Source organism: Ochlerotatus camptorhynchus, unplaced genomic scaffold, assembly GCF_037179485.1.
Source record: "Ochlerotatus camptorhynchus isolate MF236.1 unplaced genomic scaffold, CSIRO-AGI_Acam_v1.1 ptg000298l, whole genome shotgun sequence".
Classification (NCBI taxonomy): domain Eukaryota; kingdom Metazoa; phylum Arthropoda; class Insecta; order Diptera; family Culicidae; genus Ochlerotatus; species Ochlerotatus camptorhynchus.
Window position 1 is genome coordinate 532,443 of NW_027040786.1, and position 26,202 is coordinate 558,644.

The 26,202-nt window shown below is 37.1% G+C and overlaps 1 protein-coding gene across 1 annotated transcript in view; it reads left to right on the forward strand.

The window, feature by feature from the left end:
* The first annotated feature begins 6,484 nt into the window (after positions 1-6,484).
* Positions 6,485-26,202, forward strand: part of LOC135706944 (uncharacterized) — a 60,333-nt gene continuing 40,615 nt past the window's right edge. The window contains exon 1 of the mRNA XM_065228633.1: positions 6,485-7,381. Within this exon, the coding sequence (XP_065084705.1) occupies positions 7,036-7,381 (346 nt within the window). The 5' untranslated portion in view covers positions 6,485-7,035. The remainder of the gene's footprint in view (positions 7,382-26,202) is intronic.

Consider the following 26,202-nt stretch of genomic DNA (forward strand, 5'->3'; position numbering starts at 1 on the left):
TCTTTAAGAATCTTCATTTTTAATCTTCTTTTATAATTTTCTTTTAGAACCGTCTTTTAGAATCTTCTTTAAGAATCTTCATTTTTAATCTTATTTTATAATCTTTTTTTAGAATCTTCTTTTAGAATCTTCTATTAGAATCTTCTTTGAGAATCTTCATTTTTAATCTTCTTTTATAATTTTCTTTTAGAACCGTCTTTTAGAATCTTCTTTAAGAATCTTCATTTTTAATCTTATTTTATAATCTTTTTTTAGAATCTTCTTTAAGAATCCTCATTTTTAATCTTCTTTTCTAATTTTCTGTTAGAATCTTCTTTTTGAATCTTCTTTAAGAATCTTCTTTTAGAATCTTCATTTTTAATCTTATTTTATAATCTTCTTTTAGAATCTTCTTTTAGAATCTTAATTAAGAATCTTCTTTAAGAATCTTCTTTTCGAATCTTCTTTTAGAATCTTATTTTATAATTTTCTTTTAGAATCTTCTTTTAGAATCTTATTTAAGAATCTTCTTTTAGAATCTTCTTTAAGAATCTTCTATTAGAATCTTCTTTAAGAATCTTCATTTTTAATCTTCTTTTATAATTTTCTTTTAGAACCGTCTTTTAGAATCTTCTTTAAGAATCTTCATTTTTAATCTTATTTTATAATCTTTTTTTAGAATCTTCTTTTAGAATCTTCTATTAGAATCTTCTTTGAGAATCTTCATTTTTAATCTTCTTTTATAATTTTCTTTTAGAACCGTCTTTTAGAATCTTCTTTAAGAATCTTCATTTTTAATCTTATTTTATAATCTTTTTTTAGAATCTTCTTTAAGAATCCTCATTTTTAATCTTCTTTTCTAATTTTCTGTTAGAATCTTCTTTTTGAATCTTCTTTAAGAATCTTCTTTTAGAATCTTCATTTTTAATCTTATTTTATAATCTTCTTTTAGAATCTTCTTTTAGAATCTTAATTAAGAATCTTCTTTAAGAATCTTCTTTTCGAATCTTCATTTTTAATCTTATTTTATAATTTTCTTTTAGAATCTTCTTTTAGAATCTTATTTAAGAATCTTCTTTTAGAATCTTCTTTTAGAATCTTCTATTAGAATCTTCTTTAAGAATCTTCATTTTTAATCTTCTTTTATAATTTTCTTTTAGAACCGTCTTTTAGAATCTTCTTTAAGAATCTTCATTTTTAATCTTCTTTTCTAGTTTTCTTTAAGAATCGTCTTTTAGAATCTTCTTTTAGAATATTATTTTAGAAACTTCGTTTAGAATCATCTGTTAGTATCTTCTTTTAAAATCTTCGCTTAGAATCTTCTTCTAGAATCTTCTTTTAGAATCTTCTTTTATGATCTTCTTTCAGAATCTTCGTTTAGAATCTTCTTTTAGAATCTTCTTAAATAATCTTTTTTTGAAAACTGCTTAAAGAATCTTATTTAAGAATCTTCTTTCAAAATCTTCTTTTGGAATCTTCTTTCAGAATCTTCTTTATGAATCTTCTTTAAGAATCTTCTTCAAGAATCTTCGTTAAGAATCTTCTTTAAGAATCTTCTTTTGAAATCTTCTTTTATAATCATCTTTTAGAATCTTCTTTAAGAATCACCTTTTAAAATCTTCTTTTAGAATCGTTTTTTAGATTCTTCTTTTAGAATCTTCTTTTAGAATCTTCTTTTAAAATCTTCTTTTAGAATCTTCTCTAAGAATCTTCATTTTTAATCTTCATTTTGAACCTTCTTTTACAATCTTCTTTTAGAATCTTCTTTTTGAATCTTCTTTTAGAATATTCTTTTAGAATCTTCGTTTAGAATCTTCATTTAGAATCTTCTTTTACTATCTTCTTTTAAAATCGAATCTTTGTTTAAAATCTTCAGTCAGAATCTTTTTTTAGAATATTCTTTTAGAATCTTCTTTTAGAATCTTCTTTAAGAATCTTCTTTAAGAATCTTCTTTAAGAATCTTCTTTTAAAATCTTCTTTAAGAATCTTCTTTTAGAAACTTATTTTAGAATCTTTGTAACGGGTCGGGAGTGTTTTAGCGAAAGAGGAAAATCACGGCCTTCACTTAAGCGCCAGGTAACACTAGGTTACCGTGAAGGGGCAAGTTCTCAGAAACCGAATCCCGTTCCGGCTAGAGACCTCAGGGCAGGTTTATCAAAAATCCTACAAATGGCGGCAAGAATTGCACTGAACCCAACAAACGAATAAATTACCTACAGGGAGAAGACAAAATCATCGGTAAGCGGGGTTTCCTATGATGGTTTTCCCCACATTACCTACAGGGATCTACTAACGGAAAAAAAAAACTATTTGTTCCAAATGTGTCTCAAATCCAGCCTCGCACTACACAGATTCCGCGGTTTACTAAGGACATGCAGTTTAAATTAACGAATTCGTTTCAACATTTATTTATTGCTTCCTAGCTAGGGTTAGTGGGCTTCACTTACTGGATATGGCACTGTTCAATGTTGCTGGGTGATGTTCGTTGCGCGCGTTGTTGCATGTTGGTTGGTGTCTGCGATGATGGTGACAGGTAGGTGTAGCAAATACCTTTTCAACTTGCTTTTATTTGTGGGATAGCACAAGATGGCGAGACTGATGTTAGTCGATGGATGGCTCGCAGCGGGGAGCTTTTTTTCTAAATATGCCGACTTGGCGCGGTGACAACGAGGTGGCAGGGTTTTAGGCTCGTGCACGACGGGATTCGACCAGCTATGCCGACAGAGCGCTGTCGAGCGGGGTTGCACGTCGGAAGTCGACACGTGCAACACACAACTTTCCACCGAGGGTAGACGGTAGGGTTTTACGGCCTAAGGGTAGGACCTTCGTTTGAAGAATTTTCCTTCAAGCGAATTTTAGCGTGTTAGTGTTACATATTATGTGTTTTTTACTGACTGTTATTACCTGGAGTATGGTGGTACACTAAACAACGAAGGTGCTAGTATTCCTGAAGTTATATGTATATATATCGCTCTGTAATTAATATCACTGTTACTGTCCTTGTCTAACTTCACATTAAATGTTACAAACCTCCGTGTATGCTTTTTACGTCACTTTAACTGCCTGGTATGTCTCACTGTCTGACCGTTAATTTTATTCGTTAACTTATACCTTCCCTACTTGCCACCTTACTATTGATCTACTATGTCCTATGTTCACCTTGTTCACTGTCTCGTGGTTGGAAAGCTTTTCAAGAACACATCTGGAACAATCATGGCTCTACCCTCTAGGGAGCTACAATACCCGGGCATTCGTTGGTTCGGCTCGGACTCGGACGTATTTTTCCGGTGGGCTAAACAAACTCCCATTTTTAATCTGTTTGACAGATCTGCCGTGAGTTACCAACCGCAACTGAACTCAGTGACCAAGAACGGTTTTTTAAAATAAGTGATGCCAGATTATATAAAGGATAGGTGGGATACTTTTGTAACCTCGTTACATCTTCTTTCAGAATCTTCTTTTAGAATCTTTTTTTAGAATCTTCTTTTAGAATCTTCTTTTAGAATCTTCTTTTAAAATCTTCTTTTAGAATCTTCTTTTAGAATCTCTTTTATTATCTGATTTTATAATCTTCGTTAAGAATTTTCTTTTGGAGCCTTCTTTTAGAATCTCTTTTTTTAATCTACTTGTAGAATATTTAAAAGAATCTCCTTCAGGATGCTAATTTTTAAGCTTATTTTCGAATCTTATTTTAGATTTTTTTTTTAAATATTCGTTTAGAATCGACTTGCAGAATATTCTTAAGAAGCTTCTACTGTAGAGCTTCTTTTAGATTTTTTTTTAATCTTCGGTCAGAGTCTTCTTTAAGAATCTTCTGTCAGTATTGTTTTAATCTTCTTTTAAAATCTTCTTTATAATTTTCTTTTAAAATTTTCCTTTTAAATCTTCTATAAGAATCTTCTTTCAGAATCTTCAGTCAGAATTTTCTTTCAGAATCTTCTTTCAGAATCTTCTTTCAGAATCTTCTTTCAGAATCTTCTTTCAGAATCTTCTTTCAGAATCTTCTTTCAGAATCTTCTTTCAGAATCTTCTTTCAGAATCTTCTTTCAGAATCTTCTTTCAGAATCTTCTTTCAGAATCTTCTTTCAGAATCTTCTTTCAGAATCTTCTTTCAGAATCTTCTTTCAGAATCTTCAGTCAGAATCTTCAGTCAGAATCTTCTTTTAGAATCTTATTTAAGAATCTTCATTTTTAATCTTATTTTAGAATCTTCTTTTATCATCTTTTTTTAGAATCTTATTTCAGAATTTTCATTTTTACTCTTCTTTTAGAATCTTCGTTTAAAATCTTCAGTCAGAATCTTTTTCTTTTTAGAATCTTCATTTTTATTCTTCTTTTAGGATCTTCTTTAAGAATCTTCTTTTAAAAATCTTCTTTCAGAATCTTATTTTTTAATCTGATTTTATAATCTTCTTTTAAAATATTCTTTTGGAATCTTATCTCTTTGAATAATCTTCTTTTTGAATCTTCTTTTAGAAGCTTCCGTCAGTATATACTTTTCGAAGCTTTTTTTTTAATCTTCTTTTAATATCTTCTCTTAGATTCGACTTGTAGAATATTCTTAAAAAGCTTCTTCTGTAAGCTTATTTTTGGAACTTCTTTTAGCATTTTCTTTTTGAATCTTCAGTCAGCTTTTTTTAAATCTTATTTTAAAATCTTATTTTATAATTTTCTTTTAAAATTTTCTTTAAGGACCTACTTTTAGAAGCTTCTTTTAGAATCGTTTTTTAGGATCTTCAGTCAAAATCTGCTTCAGTCAGAACTTGCATTTTTAATATTCTTTAATAATCTTCATTTTTTATCCTATTAAGGATCTTCTTTAATTCAATTAAATTAATATTAACTTTCAATCTTCTTCAGAATCTTCTTTACAATCTTTTTAAAGAATCTTTTCTTGGAATCTTCTTTTAGAATCTTCTTTTATAATCTTCTTTTAGAATCTTCATTTTTAATCTTCTTTTAGAATCTTCATTTAAAACATTCCGTTAGAATCTTTTTAAAGAATCTTCTTTTAGAATCTTCTTTCAGAATCTTATTTTTTAATCTTATTTTAGAATCTTCTTTTAGAATCTTCCGTCAGAATCTTTTTTTGAATCTTCTTTTAGAATCTTTTTCTAGATTTTTTTTATATTATCTTCTTTTTTAATCTTCTTTTCTTATCTTCATTTTTTATCTTCTTTTAGAATCTACTTGTAGAATAGTCATAGGAAGCTTCTTCAGGAAGCTTATTTTTAAGCTTCTTTTAGAATTTTCTTTAAAAAATTTCTTCAAGAATTTTCTTTAAAAATCTTCAATTAAAATCTTCGTTGAAATTTTTGTTATAGTATATTCTGTCAGAATCTTCTTTTTGAATATTCTATTAGAATCTTCTTTTAGTATCTTCTGTCATAATCTTCTTTTTGAATCTTATACTAGAATCTTCTTTTAGAATCTTCTTTTTGAATCTTCTTTTAGAATATATTTTTAGAATCTTCGTTTAGAATCTTCATTTAGAATCTTCTTTTACTATCTTCTTTTAAAATCTTTTTTTAGAATCTTCATCTTCATCGAATCTTTGTTTAAAATCTTCAGTCAGAATCTTTTTTCAGAATCTTTTTTTAGAAACTTCTTTTAGAATCTTCTTTCGAATCTTCTTTTATAATGTTCAGTCAGAATCTTCGTTTGGAATCTGCTTTAAGAATCTTATTTCAGAATCTTCTTTTAGAATCTTCTTGTAGAATCTTCTTTTAGAATCTTCTTGTAGAATGTTCCTTTAGAATTATCAGTCAGAATCTTCTTTTTGAATTTTCTTTTAAAATCTTCCATTAGAATCTGCTTGTAGAATATTCCTAAGAAGCTTCTTCTGTAAGCTTTTTTTTTAGAGCTTCTTTTTGAATCTTCTGTCAGAATCTTTTTTCAGCATGTTTTGTTTTATCTTCTTCTTTTAAAATTTTCTTTTATAATCTTTTTTAAGAGTCTTCTTTTAGAATTTTCTGTCAGAATCTTCTTCTTAAATCTTCTATTAGATTACTATTAATACTTTTAATATCTTTGTTTAGAATCTTCTTTTTGAATCTTCTGTAAAAGCTTTAGCTTTAGAATCTTTTTCATTCGAATTTTCTTTTAGAAGCCCGTCGCTCTAATCTTCTGACTAAAGCAGGACTGTAAACCTATAGTAAAAGAGCATTTTCCAAGTTTTAAAGAGCGTTTATTCTTTTTAATATTGTCAAAACCATTACGTATCCCAATAATTACGAATCACCCAGTATCGAAATCGATGTTTTACTGTGGTTCGGGAAATCCTTACTGCACATTTTTAGCATCAAGCAACTATCTATCGCTGTTCACTAAACAAGACGTTCCAAGATCTACACTAGCACATGCGCAAAACAACGATGCCGAGCAATACCGACGAAGCGCGTGGTACGAGCGAAGCACACATAGCACATAGAATCATTCCATTCCATCCACTGTAGCAAGCAATTCAAATTCAAAACATCCACATTGTCGCTTCCTTTCGGTTAGTCGCTATCGAGCATCGAAGAGAACGGGTCCGGCTACGTGAAGTTTTCCCTAGTTCTGTTGTACATTTTCTTTCCAAGTGGCGTTTTCCCTCGCACCCTTATTTTTCGAAACACGTTTCCTTCTCGAGTTTGTTACAGCACGCGCATGTTCCCCTGCCAACCTTCGATTCTTCGCGATACGATGTAAACAAATAGGATACGTGTGTCCCTGTTAGCTATAAGGATACTACGAAGAAAGTGATTCATAACGCAAGGGTTTGATTCTTAAAAACGTGCCTTCGACACACCATTTTTGTTTTCCTGTATCAAAGAAATATTGTGTTCCCACCCAGTATTATTGGGTGCTAATTGAAATTGGTTAATCAGTAGGTAAAGTGCATTTAACGTCTCAAATCGAAAGTCGCGAAAAAGTGAACGGAAGAGAGACGAAGCGCAAAGAATTGCCTTCGATCTACGTCTTGGGCAGATTTTGTCTCTCGCAGTGCACGCAATCAGTCTGATGTGTGTTCCTACGTTGGTCGGTGGTTGCAGTGATTATTCGATTTAAAAGGGATGGGTGCGGAAGTGGTGACGATCTGGTCAGTAGTGGCATTAGTTGCAATTATTTTTCCGGTCTTCGGTTGCCCAGGAATAGCAACCAACGAGGTCCACATGGATTGCGAGGAGGATTCGAAACTTGCAGCCAACAAATTGAAAACAACCTCCCCCGTGACGGAGTTCTTCAAGGAGCATGAAGTTACCGAAAAGGACTCCCGAATCGCTCTGCAGGCGTTGGATTTGGACGAGGTAAACAAAGTGCCGGCCTGGTGTGATGAGTGTGGAATCGAAAAGATTCACTTCTGTCAGTCGGCGGCTTTCATCAACGATCACTGCTGCTGCGAGCATCGACATGCGAAGGGTGAGTTTTTCTCCAATTGGACAATGTGGCGTCATCGGTAGCGCCTTGGCCCATTTTCGGCCGCCGTTGTGTTTGAAATGTGCAAGGAGTGTGTAAGGAAGTGTAACAGAGAGAAATGAGTATTGAAAGGCTGCTGCGGTGACTCACGACATATTGTTGCTTATTTCATGTGGCTAGGAGTACATTTTCAGCTGGGGAATTGCGTGATAAGGGAGCATAAATCAGTGTTTGTTAGGGGCATGAAAGGGGAGGCACCTCCATTTTGGATGAAAAGGAGAATCATGTGAGTCATAGTAATTGACGAAATCGTAACTTTTATTGAATATTAGGCTCATTATGTATAGATTAGGGTTCCCAAGGTATTTTTTTTGTAAACGGACCATATACAAAATGTTCATTGCCTCGAAAAAAGACCCATGCAATGTTTGGGCTCAATCGGACTTAGAAGTGCCGCAAAATGGTCAAGGTTTGAATATTTTCAGGGCTGTTACAACAGGAGCGGATTTCGCGATTTTCGCGGGTTTGTAGCGGATTTGAATATTCAGTCACGAAAATCATGGAATCATTAAATTATGTCGCCAAAATCGCAATGTGCTATCACAAAAATTGCAGAATTCATTGTAATGGCGCGATTTTTTAAAACACTACTGGAAGAAGATGTACTGGATTCTTCTAGTTTTTTTGGACGCATCCAGTCTGCAAACAGATAAAGTTTTAAAACTTCCAGTTTTCTTTAGAATTCATCCAGTTTTATCCAGTTTTCCATTTTAATAGCTACATATTTTGAAATACATCTGCATTTCCAGATTTCAATTCCAATATAAAAGTATAAAATTGGTAATCAACCAGTACAGAATGATTAAGATGTTCAAACTTTGTACTTTTATATTGGAATTGAAATCTGGAAATGCAGTATTTAATTTAAATGCAATATTGCAATTGAAATCTACCAAATTCGTGGCGATGCTACGATCAAGCTCGCTTCACAGCAACGGGACAGGTTAGCTGTGTCACAGCATCGACATGCATTTTGCAGATTTGGTATTATGACAGTGAACATAACTTTATGTCAAAGCTAACCTAACTGATGTTGAGAACTTGAAACAAATCAGTAAGCTTCAGAACAATAGAACCATCACAAATTTAGCCGTCAATATTATTTATTCGTCTCTTATCTACCAATATTATTTTTAAATTATCCGGGCTTTTTATGAACAACAAAACAAGGAAAAACAAATTAAAGCGCCAGGTGATGATGGAATTTTTTATTTCCTCATCAAATAATTCCCAAAGAGTACCTTGTCTTTCTTGGCATACTTTCCTAATAAATAGAAAAATGCAAAAGTTGTTCCATTTTTGAAGCCGGATAAAAATCCAGCTGAAACTTCTAACTATCGTCCAAAAAGTTTGAATAGAATGATGCTTCACATCAAAACGAACTTAATTTTAGCAGATGAGCAGTTTGGATTTCCACATCGGCATCAACTGTTAAGAGTTACCAATTTAATTAGGTCAAACAAATCTGAAGGCTGCTCAACTGGAGTTGCTCTTCTAGACATAGAAAAAGCGTCCGCCAAATCTAATCGACTACCTGTTAGAGTTGAAGTTCTTAGAGTAGCATTGTTGGGCCTATATTGTATGATATTTCACTTCGGATCTCGTTGATTTGCCTCAGAGCTGCCACAAATCTTTGTTCGCTGATGACACAAGCATTTCCGGTAAAGGAAGAAGTCTTCATGCTATTTACTGCAGACTGCACAAACGTTTAGATATTTGCTCTTCCTATTTAAGGAAATGAAAGATTTCTCCCAACGCTTCCTAATATCAACTTATAATATTCCCACATAAGCCTAGAGCTTCCTTTTGAAACCTAGTAGTAGCCATATAGTTACTATGAATGTAGTTTCTATTTATTGATCAAGTCAAGTGAAATAATTTGGACTAGTACTTGGCCAAAAATTAACTTTTAAAGATCACATTAAAGTTATTGGCTTAAATAACTTTAATGTGATCTTTAAAAGTTGCAACACATATATAAAATATAGGTATCCTCTTATCGACAAAAAAAAAACTTCAAGGGACAGCCCTATGGAGTTGAACGCAATGGTGACGTAGGACTACGTGGTCTTATATAATAATTTGTTAACTGCAGCAGGGGCTTGTGTTTTGTGAAGGAATAGGAATTTGAGCGGGATTCTCTTTTGCATGACGCGTTTGACATAGATGCCCCACAGCGACTCACGGCTTCTTCCTCCTTCTATAGATGCTCATGTGGGCTGCAGCTCACTGCTTGCCGGCAGTCTTTTGTTGTGTACTGGAGAACAATGTTCAACGCCACGCGCCCAAAGCACTGATGCTGCTGCAATGATAATTTTAACTATCATAGCAACAGTTGTGCAATTTTCGGTAGTGACATTTTGAAAAATTATTCTTAAATTTAGCAGATGCGTAGAAATATTTCTGATCGATTGGTGATACAGTTATTGAAATTGGTCCAGGGGCTGCTGAGTTGTCAACGTTCAAAATCTTTCATAATTTTGTTACATGTTCCATTTTCGGGTTTCACAAAGCATACCTCCATATGGAAATCACAGACGTAGTCCTACGTAAAAAAAACTTTGGCTCAAGAATAAACTTCTAATATATAAACATGTTTTCTACCGGCCATGCTTTATGCTGTGCCAATATGGTCTAATTGTTGCACTACCAGAAAAAGAAAGCACTTCAAAGGATTCAGAACAAAGTTCTGAAGATGATTTTGAAGTTGCTCTCCTGGTACAGTACTACCGAGGTACATCAAATGTTATTGCTTTAGAACCAAATGACTAACACAATTGTTAAGAATTTCAGGGAAAAATCGTTGTAATCCTCACTTCCTTAACTTCCTTTATATTTAGGTAAGATTTAGCTTTAGTTTTTTTTTATTTTTAAGATGAGAAATGTTATACTGACATACATGTATAGAAAACCTACAAAATCGCAGCAACGCAGATAAAGCAGTATATTATGTGAAAGCAGACAAGGGCAACGCGGTCGCTATCATGGACAAGGACGATTCCGACAATCAGATGACAACGAAGATTAACAATGAACCGTATAGGCAGCTTCGAGTAGACCCCTTACAGAGCATGTTTAAACACGTAGAGAAAATACTGAAGGAGTGTAAATCAATATTAGGAGATGGAGCAGGTCGTTAACGCGAATCCAATCCCATTCTACCCAAGATCAACGGTCTCCCCAAAGTTCACAAACCGGCGAATGAAAGGCAAGAGGTCGTGTCTGCAGTTGGTTTATCTACCCACAAACTAGCGAAATGGCTAGTCACAGAGATCAAAAGAATTCACAAGGATATAAAATTCACTCACGAGATAGAAAAGACGGAAAACTCGCAATTCTCGATCTTCTTCTCATCAGGGAATCATCATCTTCTTCGTTTGAATACGAAATTTGCAGGAAACCAACAACCACCAAAATTCCAGCCAACCAACAACCAACCATTCGTTCCAGCAAAAAATGGCCGCCTTCCATAACATGATTCAGCGGATGCAGACTCTTCCACTTTTAATTCTATTACCTCAACTCTTTCCGGTTTTTGGTTTGTAGGCGTACCAAATTTGTTGTATTTTTTTGACGTATGACTACGTCTGTGATTTCTATATGGGGGTACACTTTGAAAAAATCAAAAATGGAACATGTAACAAAATTATGAAAGATTTTGAACGTGAATAACTCAGCTGCCCCTGGACCAATTTCAATAATTTTATCACCAATCGATCAGAAATATGTCTACAAATTGATAAAGTTGACATTGACAATTGTTGATTTAACAAGAAACTATTGAAAAAGTGGTAAATGTCAAGCATTGTCCAAAAGCATTGAAATAACTAACAAATCCACCAATTACGTACATCCCCAACATAGTCATCAGCGAACCGTTTCTAGACGAAACATGTCGATGTAGCATTGCTGCTTCCCCAACACTTTCATCAGAGAGTTGTAAGTAGACGAAACAAGTCGAAGTGGCATTCGCCTCCAATCTTCGGGCGTGTGTGTATAGGAAGGATGCAGTTGCATAACTTTTTGAACACTCATTCTCATATTCAGAACCACACGCCCCCAACGACCACACAAAATGTTCTCCAGAGTTGTAATCTTGTAACCAAACTTGGAAGCAGGGGTGCAAGTGATTTTGATCGATTTTCTTCATCGACTTTCTGTTTCGTTAATAGCTCGACGGCAAACACATTCATTGATACGTTTGTTGTTCTGGATGATAGAAGAGTATAGCAGAAATAGGTTAGCCATGATCATCAAAAGAGGAAATCGATGAAGAGAATTGTAGAATGAGAGAATTGAGAAATTTTTGAAGGACCACCAAAAAAGATGAAATTTCACTATTTTCTAGGGATGCCTAAAAGTCCTATTATTCGATTAACGATTGATCGTGAAGATTTTTCCAGCTATTCGATTAAATATTTATCGAATTTTCGATTATTCAACCTGTTAACCGACATCCATTCTTATTTCTACTCGTTTGATTTAGCGCAGTTGAGAAAATAAATAAAAATACTAATTCAACAGCAAATTTTCATTATATCGCGAGTAACATTCGCACCGATCCGATGTTAATCTGCGCTGTTATTTAAGACAAACGGCATCTCCATAGAAATCGGGTGACTTAAGTAACACCGAACAATATTTTGATCGGAAGGTGATTACGTTAAAGAGCAATTTGACTGGCAAATAAATTAAAAAAAATAAAATTTGATCCCATATTCGGACAGTATATAATGTAATAGCAGGAGCATCAATTGCTCGACTTTGTTTACCTTTGTAACTTTCGACGTAATGAAAATTTGCTCTAGAATTTATCTGAACAGGCTTAGAGAAGAATCATGACGTGAAACAGGATCATAAATTCGCCGAAAAAAGTGTTAAGCGTCTTTCTGCTAAAGGCTAAGATTGACCAACTTGTTGAGAGAAGGAGTTTAACCAGAAAAACTAAAAAAGGGAGGAGCTTTAGCTGGGTGGACACTGACATTCTGCGGCCTTCCAACATGTCGCAGTCACCAGTAAAACCCAGCAGCAGACGGGCCGAGACTCTTGCGAGAGGCCAATCATTGAACAGAAGAATATGGGATTGTCCGGTCCGATTTGCTGATCCAGCTGCCTACACGTCATCATCATCATCTTCCAAAGGCATCAAGCCTGTACTACCATCAGCCCTTTTCAGGGCCACCAAGATTTTCCAAAAGAGTTAAATTTTGAACAGGTCCCAACTAAAATTCATATCAAAAGGTTCTTTTCAGGGCAATCATAGTCATACTAAAGAGTATAAACAGAAAGAACCCCGCTCAAATACCTATTCCTACATAAAACACAAGCTCCTGCTAAGACCACGTAGCCCTACGTCACCATTGCGTCCAGCCCACAGGGCTGTCCCTTGTAGTTTTTTCAAAGAGAAAATTGATGAACAGAATCGATCAAAATCAATTGCACCAATGCTTCCAAGTTTGGTTACAAGATTACAACTCTGGAGAGCATTTTGTGTGGTCGTTGGGGGCATGTGGTTCTGAATATGGACCAACAGGCAGATCAATTCTATTCTATCTCTTTACTGTAATTAGCTTGTTGGCGCAGAAAAGGGCCGTTTTGTTGGCAAAGTTGGTGATGATTTTGGTGATCCGAAATTGTACTGTCACTTCAAAGCGTAGACGACAGCGATGGCCGCTTACGCATGGCGTGTTCAGTATAGGTGACAGCATCACGGATCACATTTTCCAAGAACACCTTCAGCACACCTCGTGTTTTCACGTAGATCAGACCGAAGACACGTTTGACACCGCCACGGCGAGCTACTTCTGCTGCCTGCTCACCACGGCGTCCGAAGCGAAAATAAGTTGAGGCTAGACAGCAGCGCTCTTTTATATCTCTTCAGGTTAAAGCAGAATGATGTGGAACCAAGTGGTACTCGATTATGACGACGCCGGTAAGCTATAAAGACTCCTCCCGTCATGAGTAGTTTGCTATCAAGTAGCGACACTGGCTCCTTTCCTTTTGCGAAGTTTGCCAATGTCAACACCTGGAAAGTTAGCGGCGCCGGTGGTGTAAGCGTGGAAACCTTTCACCCCAGCAGGCCTGGGTTCAATCTCAGTCGGCATGTTCTGAGGCATAACATCTCTGATCGCGCCTTCCTTCTGAAGGGAAGTAAAGCCGTTGGTCCCCGGATCATGAATTGATGGATCGATAGGTAGGGTCCAGGTGTGGGAGCTGCCTCCCTGGCGTCGGTAGGATTCGTGCTCAGCACGGAAAATAAGATCAACTGAAAACAAATCTCGCGTCACTTTTCAATAGGTCTTATCTACATTGATAGATTCTCATCGACTCTCTCTTTCGTAAATAACTCGGCTTCAAAAATGTTTCCTGTCGGTTTCACCGAATTAGATGCTAGATTGTTACTTCTTCCATCGAACTGTGTGTAGAAAATATCCGGCCATGGCGATTAAAAGTTGATGAAGAGAATCGATCAAAATTATTTGCACCCCTGCTTGCAAATTTGGTTACAAGAGCATTTTGTGCGGTCGTTGGGGCCAACAAGCAAATAAATTCTTTTCCTACTCTTCACTGTAATAAGCTTGATGGCCCTGAGAAGGGCTGTTTTGTTGTCAAAGTTGGCGATGATTTAACCTCCAAAACCGTACAGAGTGCATCTGTCGCTTCAAAGCGTAGACGACACATCCATGGCCGCTTACGGTTGGCGTGTTCAGTGTAGGTGGCAGCATAACGGATCTCATTTTCCAAGAACACCTTCAGCACACCTCGTAGATCAGATCGGAGACACGTTTGACACCGCCACGGCGAGCCAGACGACTGCTTTTGCTGTTTCTGCTGTCTGCTCACCACGGCGTTCAAAGCAGAATGATGTGCAACCAAGTGATACTTGACTATGACGACTGCGTTTGAGAAAAACGTTTATTTCATGAAAACAGTGAAAAAATTATCACTTTTTATTTGTACTTTGGATAATGCTTGACATTACCACTTTTTCAATAGTTTCTTGTTGAAAATCATCAGTTGACATGTTTCTGATTGATTGGCGATAAAATTATTGATCCAGCGGCAGCTGAGTTATGAATGTTCAAAATCTTTCATACTTTTGTTTCATGTTCCATTTTCGGTTTTTACAAAGTGTACCCCAGTATAGAAATGAAAGACGTAGTCCTACGTCAAAAGCGAAAATTCTACAAAGGAGATTATAAACAACCCCCACCCCAGCATTTGAGCCCTTCCCAAGTAACAAATCAGTAACGATTTTGCATCCACTCTGATTTATGATGGTTTTATAACGGCAATGAACAATCCATTTAGTTTAAATATAGCATTTGAAAGTGTAAAACATTCCTGCTTAGTAATTCAGCTTTTTGCTGTTTTAAAAACCTTTTAAAGTCTGGCAAGAAAGTCAAAAACTGTCTTGTTTTAAAAATAAAATTAAAACAGTTATCAATCCCTCCTTAAAACTGTTCTGCAATTCAAGCATAAACGTCATTACCAATTGTTTATTAATGTCTTGATGAAATACTTTATAAACGTGTTCTATCATTATAAAAGCAACCATAAAACCATTAGGTTTTGCATTAGAACAAAAAGCATTTGTTGTTGCTTTTTAGGCTTTTTAAAGTGCATCATTAACTCTCCAATTACTCTGTTTACAAATTGAGCTTAAAAGATGGTTCCTCATAGTTAATAAATGCCAAATTTATGACAAGGAAATCTCGAAGGATAGACGAAGTAGGATGAAAAATTCAAGTCGATTTCAGTAAAATTTACTTCTTTAGAAGAACCAGCACACCATCAACGACTGACCATCTGGTGGAGAAGAGCAAACTGAGGGGGGCCCTCGAATTCATAAAACATTGTCGAAAGTTTAAAAAACATACCAGCCTTCTCCAGATCTTGCCAAAAGATGACAACCGACAGCAAACCACTGAAACTGTTAGTTAGCGGAGATTAGCTAGTTCCCGATCCATAGCAGCGATTTTATTCGGCGGAAGAATCAACTCTTCGAAAATTTCATTCAAGTGTACATCCCTGCATCGTTGGATGGTGCACTTCTGTAACCATTCGGAAGAAGGGGATCTTTTTCGGGAACGATTGCGCTTTCAGCTGTTCGAAATGCTGGTTAATGTTGTAAAACAGTATCGCAAACTGTCTGAGTAACCAATCTCGCAATCTATCGGGAGAAAACCACCTGGAAGAACCCTGGATCCCACAGCGCAACTATCGAAAAATAAACAAACTTTGACGTTTAACTTTTTGCAGGCAACTTTGCCTCCATAAATGCTGCCATAAATATGAACGGGTTAGAATCAAGCAAAATGGCTTTAGATAAATACAATTCAGCCTGCAAGTTTTCTTCAAAAAAGCCATTTTAAAACCTTATTAATTTGTTAAGGAATTCTTGCAATCAAAACGACTTTTTCACAAATGACCCATGAAAATCAACTTTTATGCCACCGCCATGTTACAATTAGTTTGCTTGTTTTTTACAATCTTCGATTTTCAATCTATATTTCCTTAGATATAACTATGTTTTGGTAAATTCAGCAATGAGTGAACATTTAAATGCGAAAATAATAATAAAAAAATCTCGGCCTAGCTCGATCTGAAGAATATATATATTTTTTTTTCAATGTTAAATAACTAGTCAAATCGACGTTTTACGAGGGTGGACTTAATTTTTTCGATGTTTTCACGTAAATTTCACATAAAATTCAATATGACACTTAGAACTACACACTTAGAAAAATTCATGTAAATTTAGGTGCTCTGAGTGTGACATATACGAGATATACGTTTTGACATAAATTTGAGTAATAACAGACGCAAAATATACCTCAATCAAACGTAGGTTTCGTCGAGCAACGAACTGCTCAGTTTTGGAACACCTAATATTACATGAAATATTTGTTTACATCCCATCTTTTATGTCAAAGATGGATTCCGTCACGTGTAAAATTAGTTATTTCTAAGTGTGTAGGCCACTTAATGAGAACTATTGTAATAAATTTGGATATTCTGCAAGATTTTTATACCATCAGTTTCTATTTTAATTATTTTGATAAGATCGGATTCATACATCCTTTTCTATCTTGACTGATGCTTTCCTAGTGGATTCAGCATGCGGCTAGGGGCAATGGCTCGCAAAGGGTTTTTATTGTTGCTAAATAGCTTTTATTGTAGCTTTCAAATGGTTCTCAATGCGTTCGTCATACAACCTTTTGCAGTAAATTAATCTTGAAGAGCTTCGAAAATACACCCTTCAGAACCTTTTCCAGGATGGGCCAACTAGACATATTCTAGTCTTAATGAGGTTTTGGTGGATGCATTAATGACAAAATAGCCTTGACCAGGGTTTTATGAATGTTGTTTTATAGTTGTTTTGTAGTATTTCATAAAACTTAAAATGTTACTTGGGTTGAAATGAGTGTCCGTTCCATTTGATCAAAATATTACTTGTAAGCTAAGACCACAGTTAAAAAACTAGCACTAGTAGACGTAACCAGTTAAAATCATTGCTAGGATCCACTAAAGACCCAGTTAATGTTTTATGTTATGCAGGTGTTTATAAAATAAGCTATAATAATTGTAACAAAGTATATGAGCATGCGCATGAGCATGAGGATGATTGACCGCCCACGGTTGCTACTCTGTTATTGCCAGATCAGCTGTAATTACACAGATAACCAATAGACGATTCTTAGGAATAAAATTCATCCTCAATGTGTAAAAACTGGTGATCTCAAACGAACGCAGGTCAAGAAAGGAATTGGGTGGGAATGTGCTGACGTGATTCTCGCTTTATTGGATTCCGAGAACACCTCCGCTTTCGGAAAACGTTGATTTTACTAATTAACATTAATTTTTCATAAACCATTTACGGCGGCTGTTGCGCCAATTGAATAGAGTGGTTACCCAGAGAACCAGAATGCACGTATATTCAAAGTTCTTTTCGTGATATACAAACATATATACAAGTAAACAATTCGCATATAATGCAAAGAAATGGCTTATACGTACAAAAGTGGAGGCCATATACGTGCATATTTTAACTTAATTTTAAACGAGTTGATTTAACATCATATACGATTTAATCTGTAATAACAAATTCATTTTGAAAAGTCTTACGATGTAATCCGATTTAATTTGAGATACAGTACGATCGAAAAATGAGTCATCACATATCGGTCGGAAATTCGCATTCAATACGATTTAACTTAAATATATTGCGAAGTATGCCATTCTTATGTGCGATTTTGATTTAAACTGTAGCAATTTACGATACTGTCTGTCCATTATTATACGACTTCTGATTGACTGGGTAGTAAACAATGATTGATCATAGTTGCCAAGCAATACTTACTCCCTAGTGGGCTTTGGTAATATAAGCAAGTGGCCGAGCAAAAATTGGTAGAGTTGCTCGGCAATTTAAAATAAATAGATCAATAACTCGGTAAGGAATGATTTGTCGACCTACCTTTCAATACATTTTTTTGCTGCAAATGTGGTCTACTTTAACATACTTTTGGGTGTAACACGAATTACCAGTCAGCTTGCATACACAGTTCGAAAAAGTAGTGTAAATTTTTGTTTAGTATGATGCACATAAATGGAGCGTTACATATCATATAAGTAAAGTGACAACTGCACGTTGAGACAACTTGCAGATGACGGCGTAGTGTCTATGACAGGGCCCGAAGCGGTCGACCTGCAAGGACCCTTACAGGATACCTTAGACAATTTGTCTACTTGGGCTATTCAGCTAGGTATCGAATTCTCCACGGAGAAAACTGAGTTGGTCGTTTTTTCTAGGAAGCATAGCCCAGCACAACCGAAGCTTCAACTTTTGGGTAAACCGATCACTCATTCCATGTGTTTTAAATATCTCGGGGTCTGGTTCGATTCAAAATGCATCTGGAGATCCCACATTGAGTATCTGAGACGAAAATGCCAACAAAGGATCAATTTTCTCCGAACAATTACCGGAACGTGGTGGGAAGCCCATCCGCAAGATCTTCTAACGTTGTACCGGACAACGATTTTATCGGTTTTAGAGTACGGTAGTTTTTGCTTCCAATCGGCGGCTAAAACTCACATCATCAAACTGGAACGTATCCAGTATCGTTGTCTTCGTATCGCGTTAGGATGCATGCACTCGACTCATACGATGAGTCTAGAAGTGTTGGCGGGCATGTTGCCACTATCGGATCGGTTTTCGGAATTGTCCCTCAGGCTCCTCACCTGTTGCGAAGTTATGAACCCACTGGTAATCGAAAACTTTGAAAAGCTTCTTGAGCTGAACCCTCAAACTCGTTTTATGTCATTGTACTACGTGTACATAACACAGGATGTCAGCCCTTCACAGCATAATCCTCATCTCCGACTTCGGCAATTCAGTTAGTTTTGATTTATCTATGACGCGGGAGATTCGTGGGATCCCAGAACATGATCGTTCCATGATTGTTCCGTCAATTTACGCTGCAAAGTTTGGCCAAGTTGATTCCGCAAGATCGTTCTTCACCAGTGGCGTCACGTGAGAAAATTCACTAGTTGTGCACCTATTTTATTTATATTTTGTCTGTAGCAGTAGAAGCCAATTTTGATGAAGAATAAAAAAAAAATGGGATACAAATCTTTCGACGGGGGTACCTGCATAAAAAATAAACGAAATGATGATGGGAAACAGTTCTGCTACCAGTTTCGCTTACTCTTGCATAGAAACATTGATTTTCTTTTTAAGTCTCATGTTTATGATATTTGTCATCGTTACTCACCGTTTCCTAAGCAGTAGCGTAGAGTTGACGCCAATTCCGATTTCCTCGAAATGCTCCAATTTCCGCGCAATTTCCGCGCAATTTCCTCGAGCATGACACAAACAACAATTTCCACTTGTCCATTTTCGGCAAAGTTCCGCGTTATGATTTTACCATTTCTTTTACAAGTCGTTTTCAAGTTGTCCAACTTTGGTCGTGGGACGTCCATTCTCGCAATAAGCATTTTTTCCTCCATGGATCTTCTGGCAAACGGTCTTTTCAGGAGGTCATCAACAATATCCTGTTCCGTAATTCCTATTTAATTTTGTACTATGTTATATTCCATCTGCGCTGAGGCTACTGAATGAAATGCAGACATGTTAGAGAGAAAATTTAAAAATTTAAAAATTCGATGTGTGCGTATACAACGAATGACGGCTCTCCAAGATTCAATCAATTTAGAGAGAAACTCAAATGCGACGTTGCCTATACGTGCCAATTTACTCTCTTCTCTTTAAACTGTGCAAATATAGAAGTGCACAAAATAAACACTAACACAGCGGCAATTATGCTTACGGGACTTCAATACATATACAACTGATTTGGTTGTAAATACGAGTGTTTCTGGTGCACAAGCAAAAGTGCTCAGACTGGAAGAACTAAGCATGCGGTGGCTTTGGTAGAACGAAGGCATATTTTCCTTGCTTGTTTTGTGTCGCTCATTCGCCATAGAAGCCAAAAAAGAGTGTTGTCTGCACGTGGTAAGATCCCAGCGTACCCGTACGTGAAAACAAGATCGCTATGCCTCGCTTCTGTTTTTACGTACTTTTCTTTCAGCAGCGATGTGGTAAACAATTCAGCTACTTTCCAGTGATGTGGTGGACAATTCAGTTACTATCCATATGAAACCAATAAATAGTGCGGCCAAAAATGGTTTTAATTGAGTATTAAAGTTTTGCCTCTTAAATTTTATGCAATATAAATTTTACTTTTTGAAAATTCGAGACTGTGCAGTGCACGAGGTGCACATATGGACGAGACGCCACTATTCTTCACAGCTGGATCACTAATAGAGTCGTCCGCTAGTTTTGGTATTTTTAACGAATTTCATAGCGCCTCTCGAATGCTTCAAGCTCCTTGTTCCGTATATGTTGCTGAGCTGGCGGTAATACATTATACGCTAGAAACGATCGCCTCACTTGCACCAGATCATTATTTTATTTTTACGGATAGTCTCAGTTCTGTCGAGGCTATTCGCTCCATGAGGCCGGTAAAGCACTCCTCGTATTTTCTCATGAAAATACGAGAGCTTTTAAGTGCTTTATCTTTAAGATCTTTTGTCATCACCTTTGCATGGGTCCCATCTCATTGCTCAATTCCGGGCAATGAGATGGCTGACTCACTTGCTAAGGTGGGCGCTATGGAAGGCGATATTTACGATCGACAAATCGCCTACGATGAATTTTTCTTCATTTATCGTCAACAGTCACTCGTCAGCTGGCAGAATAAGTGGAGTGAAGGGAGTTTGGGACGATGGTTATATTCAATTATCCCTAAGGTGTCGAAGTGTCCTTGGTTCAAAGGTTTGGAGGTGGGTCGAGACTTCATTCGTATGATGTCTCGCCTCATGTCCAATCACTATTCACTAAGCGCTCACTTGTTCCGTGTTGGACTGGGGGACAGTAATCTCTGTGAATGTGGACAAGGTTACCAGGACGCAGATCACATTATTTGTGCTGAGCACCGTGGAGTCAGGTCCGAGTTGTACGATTCCCTTCGGGCTCGAGGTAGACAACCTAATGTTCCAGTTCGGGATATTTTGGCTAGACGCGATCTGGAGTTTATGCAACTCATATATGTTTTCTTGAAGAATATTAACCATAGATTGTAAGTTTGATTAACCTTGTGTTTTGTTTGTATTTTGTATGTGTGTGTGTGTTTTTTTTTGTAGATTTATTTCTGTAATAATCGTATAATTACAGAGTTGATATAACGTCGATAGGATTAAGTATATGTTTTAGAAAAAGTGAAATTTTTGAATAATAAATCATATTCCAAATCTCCTTTTCCCTCTCCCGATCCAAACAATTGTCATTCACTAACCTCGAGAAGACCGCGAGTAATCGGTTCAAATCCTTTAATTTTAGGTTTAAGACATTTATAATGTATAAAGAAAATGATAACTTGGCTCTGTAAAGTTCATTCGATTGAGCCTGTACAAATAAAGTAATTAACAAAAAAAAAAACAAAATAATTTGTACCCCTGCTTCCAGTTTGATTACATGAGCAATTTGTGTGATCGTTGGTTCTGAATATAAACAAACAGGCAGATGAATTCTATTCCTAGTCTTTACTGTAATAATCTTGGTGAGCCTGAAAAGAGCCGTTTTTTTGCATAAGTTGGTGATGATTTAACCTCCGAAACCAAACAAAGTGCGTCTCTGTCACTTCAAAACATACACCCCGATGGGTCTGGGTTCAATCCCAGCCGAGGTCGGTGGGATTTTTCTAAGGCATAAAAATCTCTGGTCACGTCTTCCTTCGGAAGGGAAGTAAAGCCGTTGGTCCCGGCCCATGTGTGTTGAATGGGTGTGATATCCTACGCAGGTGTGGAAGCTGCTTTCCTGTACATTCGATTGCCGTCAATGGATTGTAATCGATGTCCGTCGGTGATTGGCACTAGATTGCGGAACAAAGACCGACGTTAAATAAAGGAAATTACGCTTGGCGTGTTTAGTGTAGGTGACAGCATCACGGACCTCATTTTTCAGGAACACCTTCAGCACACCTCGTAAATCAGACCGGAGATACTTCAGACACCGCCACGGCGAGCCAGACGACGGATGGTGGTTATCTCGAAGAATTTGCGTTTGGTTCTGAATATGGCGAAGAGTGTGCACAATATTACGCAATTCCATCCTCTCTATTCGCACGCGCCCGAGGATCGGAGGCGAATGCCACTTCGACTTGTTTCGTCTACTTTTTACTCTCTGACGACTGTGCTTAGGAAGCAGCATATGCATGTAGGTAATTGGTGGATTTGTTAGTTAATTCGACGTTTTTCTACAATGCTGAACATTTATCAGTTTTTCAATAGTTTCTTGTTGAAAATCAACATTCGGAAGCATTTTTATCGATGCGTAACCATATTTCTGATCGATTGGTGATAAAGTTATTGAAATTGGACCAGGGGCCGCTGAGTTATTAACGTTCAAAATCTTTCTTAATTTGTTACATGTTCCATTTTTGGTTTTCACAAAGTGTACCCCCATATAGAAATCAAAGACGTAGTTCTACGTCAAAAACTATTTGAAGCAATCGATTATTACCATGTTTGATTATCTTTATTCACTTCTCGGGATCCCGGGAAATGGAAGCTCTAGACGAGTGTAGAAAAAATGGCCCATACTTAGAAAAGTCTCTGTTAACAACTATGGAAGTGCTTTAAGTTGACAACATACGTAAAGCTAAATTTGGGTCGTACCTGCCAAGAAGGTGATATTTGTCCAGTGACTGTTCAGACCGCTAGAAATGTCAACCGAAGAGGATTCAGTAAGTCCTATCTGAATCAGACAGTACATATTTGCAGTAATTGCAAGGCACCACTCCGAACCGTAGCAATCACCCCATTGCATCAGTATTAAGACGACAGTCATTCGAGCATGAAAGACCGGCGAAAACGATGTCTGGATGGACACACCTTCGAGTGGCTTTTACTTTAATTGTATCGGTTTCAATTCCATTTACGATAAACTGTGCTATTTGCACAGAGATAGACTGTGTTTCTGGGGTCACGGTTGGACTTGATAACCATTTATTTATTGAATAGCCCAGAACCCATTTGAGCCCTGCAGCCAGAATATATTGAGCGAATGGAATTTAAGATATTTTGCCGCGGAATTTACACTAATACCATTACATAATTGCTACCACCTGTATTCTAAGAAAACCAAACACAAGCAATCTTGAAATAACAACGCACGACCTTTCCCCATACTACGGTGCTCGCATTGAAATTTGATACACTACCGACCGCAACGGTAGCTCCCCAATACTCTTAGTGGAAACGACCAGCCGGCAATAATCATCCAACGTGCTCCCGTGCCCAAGCGGACCAGCTAGCAGCATAAGCATGCGAACTGCCTAATTTTTAAACTGCTTCCTGTCCTCAACACACCACACCGTTCGGCCATACGGGCGTTGTGAGTCTGTGCCTCATGAAATATTACTTTCGGAATTGAATGCAACTGCCAATGCACTGAAGATGGAGACAATGACGTGATCGCCAACATGCACTCTATCGATAATTCATTAGCCATTCCGGTCAAGTACGATGGATGTTTGTAAATTTTGGGCGAAAGTCGTGTTCCTTCTTGTCCCACGCGTGCCGATTAATTTGCAAGCCAAAGCGGAGAATAGTAGTGGTCGACCCTATCTCACCATCAGTGGTTCGTAATTATGATTGATAATTTATATGCTCGAGACCACTTCTAACTTATACAATTTTCATAATTGTCTTGTAAACTGATGTAAAGATGTCACGAATGCAACAGTTGTCAACTGAATTGGCAACGATTTATCTCTGATAAGTGGACTTTTCATCGTCGGTTCGGGTAGAATGCAATGACAAAACGGTTTGACATTAGACAGTAAATGAACGGGATAATCACTAAATGAACATAGATACTGCAATGTCGTAGTTGTTATTAGTATGGGTAACCAATGCAAGGGGAACGATTTAAACAAAACAAAAAAAGAATCGTCGTATTGTTTGCACTACACCTTGCGAGTTGGCGAACGCACATGTGCTGCACATTGTTGCCTTGCCTGGTAAAATGTGCAAGCGAACGCAGTTAAATTATACCTTTGGAACATATATTAGTTCTACGATGGAAATACGTGAAAATATACGTTCAAAATAAAACATATCGCAGTATCAGTACAGTAGGGAAGCAAACACCTACGACGCATTGTAATCCGTCATCAAATTGATATGACAATCATGCTTCCGGAAAACAATATGAAAATCATACGAGTATGACTCAGCCATGTAAGATCAGCAATAATAAGTTCATGAATGCGTATTGCATCGTTTATTGAAAAAAAAAATCCAAATCAATTGTTCACCTATCCTGTCATGTACTTTGTCATGTGGACTATTTTAGGAGTTGTGTCTTCACTCGCAGAGCATCGTAATAATATAAAATGAAGTAGCCAAACTAATTTGCATTCATAACGACCTGATATGCGCCAATGTGCCAATGAATTACAAAGAGAATTATAAGAAGCCATGTCCGACTGAAAATCTAGCACAATGCACATTTGTCTCCCGGGTGCCTGTATTATATTGAAAGAGCTATGATGAAACAAATCATTTGGTTCAATCCCCGTCGAAGTAGGCAGTTGTGATTTTCTGAGGCGAAAGATTTCTGATCACGATGCCGTTTGTCAGTTTGTTAAATTTTTCGCAACGTATTGCGAATAGTTGCAATGGACGTGGGCCTTAAATTCAGGAACAAACTTGTTGCTATGGAAGTATTTATTTCAATAGTACATCCCTGAGACGGGACTTGACAATCGGGTAGTGATTTTGAGTAAATTAATAGTTTTTCGTCGATGGATTTAGTCGGCCAGCTTTGTCTGCTGTTTAATAAGCACATGTTTTCAAACCTTTATATGATTTCTGTAATCTATAAGTTATGAAGTAACTTTTTTTTTCTTCTGTGTATTGATTTATTTGATAAGGCTCCATCGAATTAACTTTACAGGGCCGAGGATTCTTTTTCACTATTCAAAACATCGTAAAACTAGAGTCAAAAGGTACAGCACAATAAACACTTTATTTTCCGCTATCCAATTAGCCTTCGCTAGCAGAATAGGATCCGCTTCCAGTGGTTTCATTGTATGGCGGTATCGCCAACAGGGGACAGAGCACTTCCATAGCATCAATGGACGTAAAACGTGGTCAGCACTCACACACTTATCACTAAACGGTTGCTTTCCAAAGTCGACGACGCATCGACCGAAAGAACTGCTACCTCCCAGGCTGCTCCGAAAGGGAATTCTCTTAGGAAGGATATTCGCAGAGCACGGGGTCGCTTATTCCTGAACACTGTTACGCAACTTCAACCCAAGTCACTTACCTTGGCAGGAGCCTCACAATTGTCGGTGGACAGTTCCTGAACGAACAGCAACCAATCAATGTTTAGAAACTAGGTGGAGATGATCCAAACTAGCGGTTCTAAATCCGGACCGAAAAGAGCGAGGCTTGTACACCCCTTTTTGGGCACGAGAATCGAGAAAAAAGAAAGAAGGAACTTAGGGAGTGCTTCCTGATGTAATAGTAGCCGGCAAATAGGTTTACATGCTTGATTTATTCGGCACACAATGGACTCTAGAGAGAGTTTTTAGAGAGAGACATTCGGGTGTACTTGCGCTTGTTTTTGATGACGATGAACTACGTTGGCATGCGTAGACGATGGCGCACGAAACGATGGGTGGGCCTTCCAAGGGCAACTTGCAGTTGTCCGGCCGATCCGGGTCGGATCAATCAGTGGTGGTGAATGGGGGTTGCATACCGTTGGACTAGCGGCAACAGTTCGAAACCAGCTGGCAGGGGGCGTCTCGTCTGACCGCCGGGGAGCCTAGCCTGGTTCTGGTACTCTCTTCGGTCCCAAGCTAATCGATACACCCCTCGAAACATAAGAAAATCCACGAACCCCTCATTTTATCTGTCAAACTTTCATAGCGAATCAAAACAAACATTGCGTAGTACTAGAATTTCGACAAGAATAGGGTACGTTAATCGTTTGCTTGGGACCAATAGGCTACTAAAGTGGTGAGCCAATTTAAAATCGTTAGTTTCGTATTGATTGTTGGTAGTACACTGAACAGATGACAGTAGTGTGTAAACGTCAAACACAAGGGTTATTGACTATGCGCGCCACAAGTAGCTTGGGCTACAAAATGGTGAGTTGACAACCTGGAAGGAGCGGAATACCTAGCCCTGGT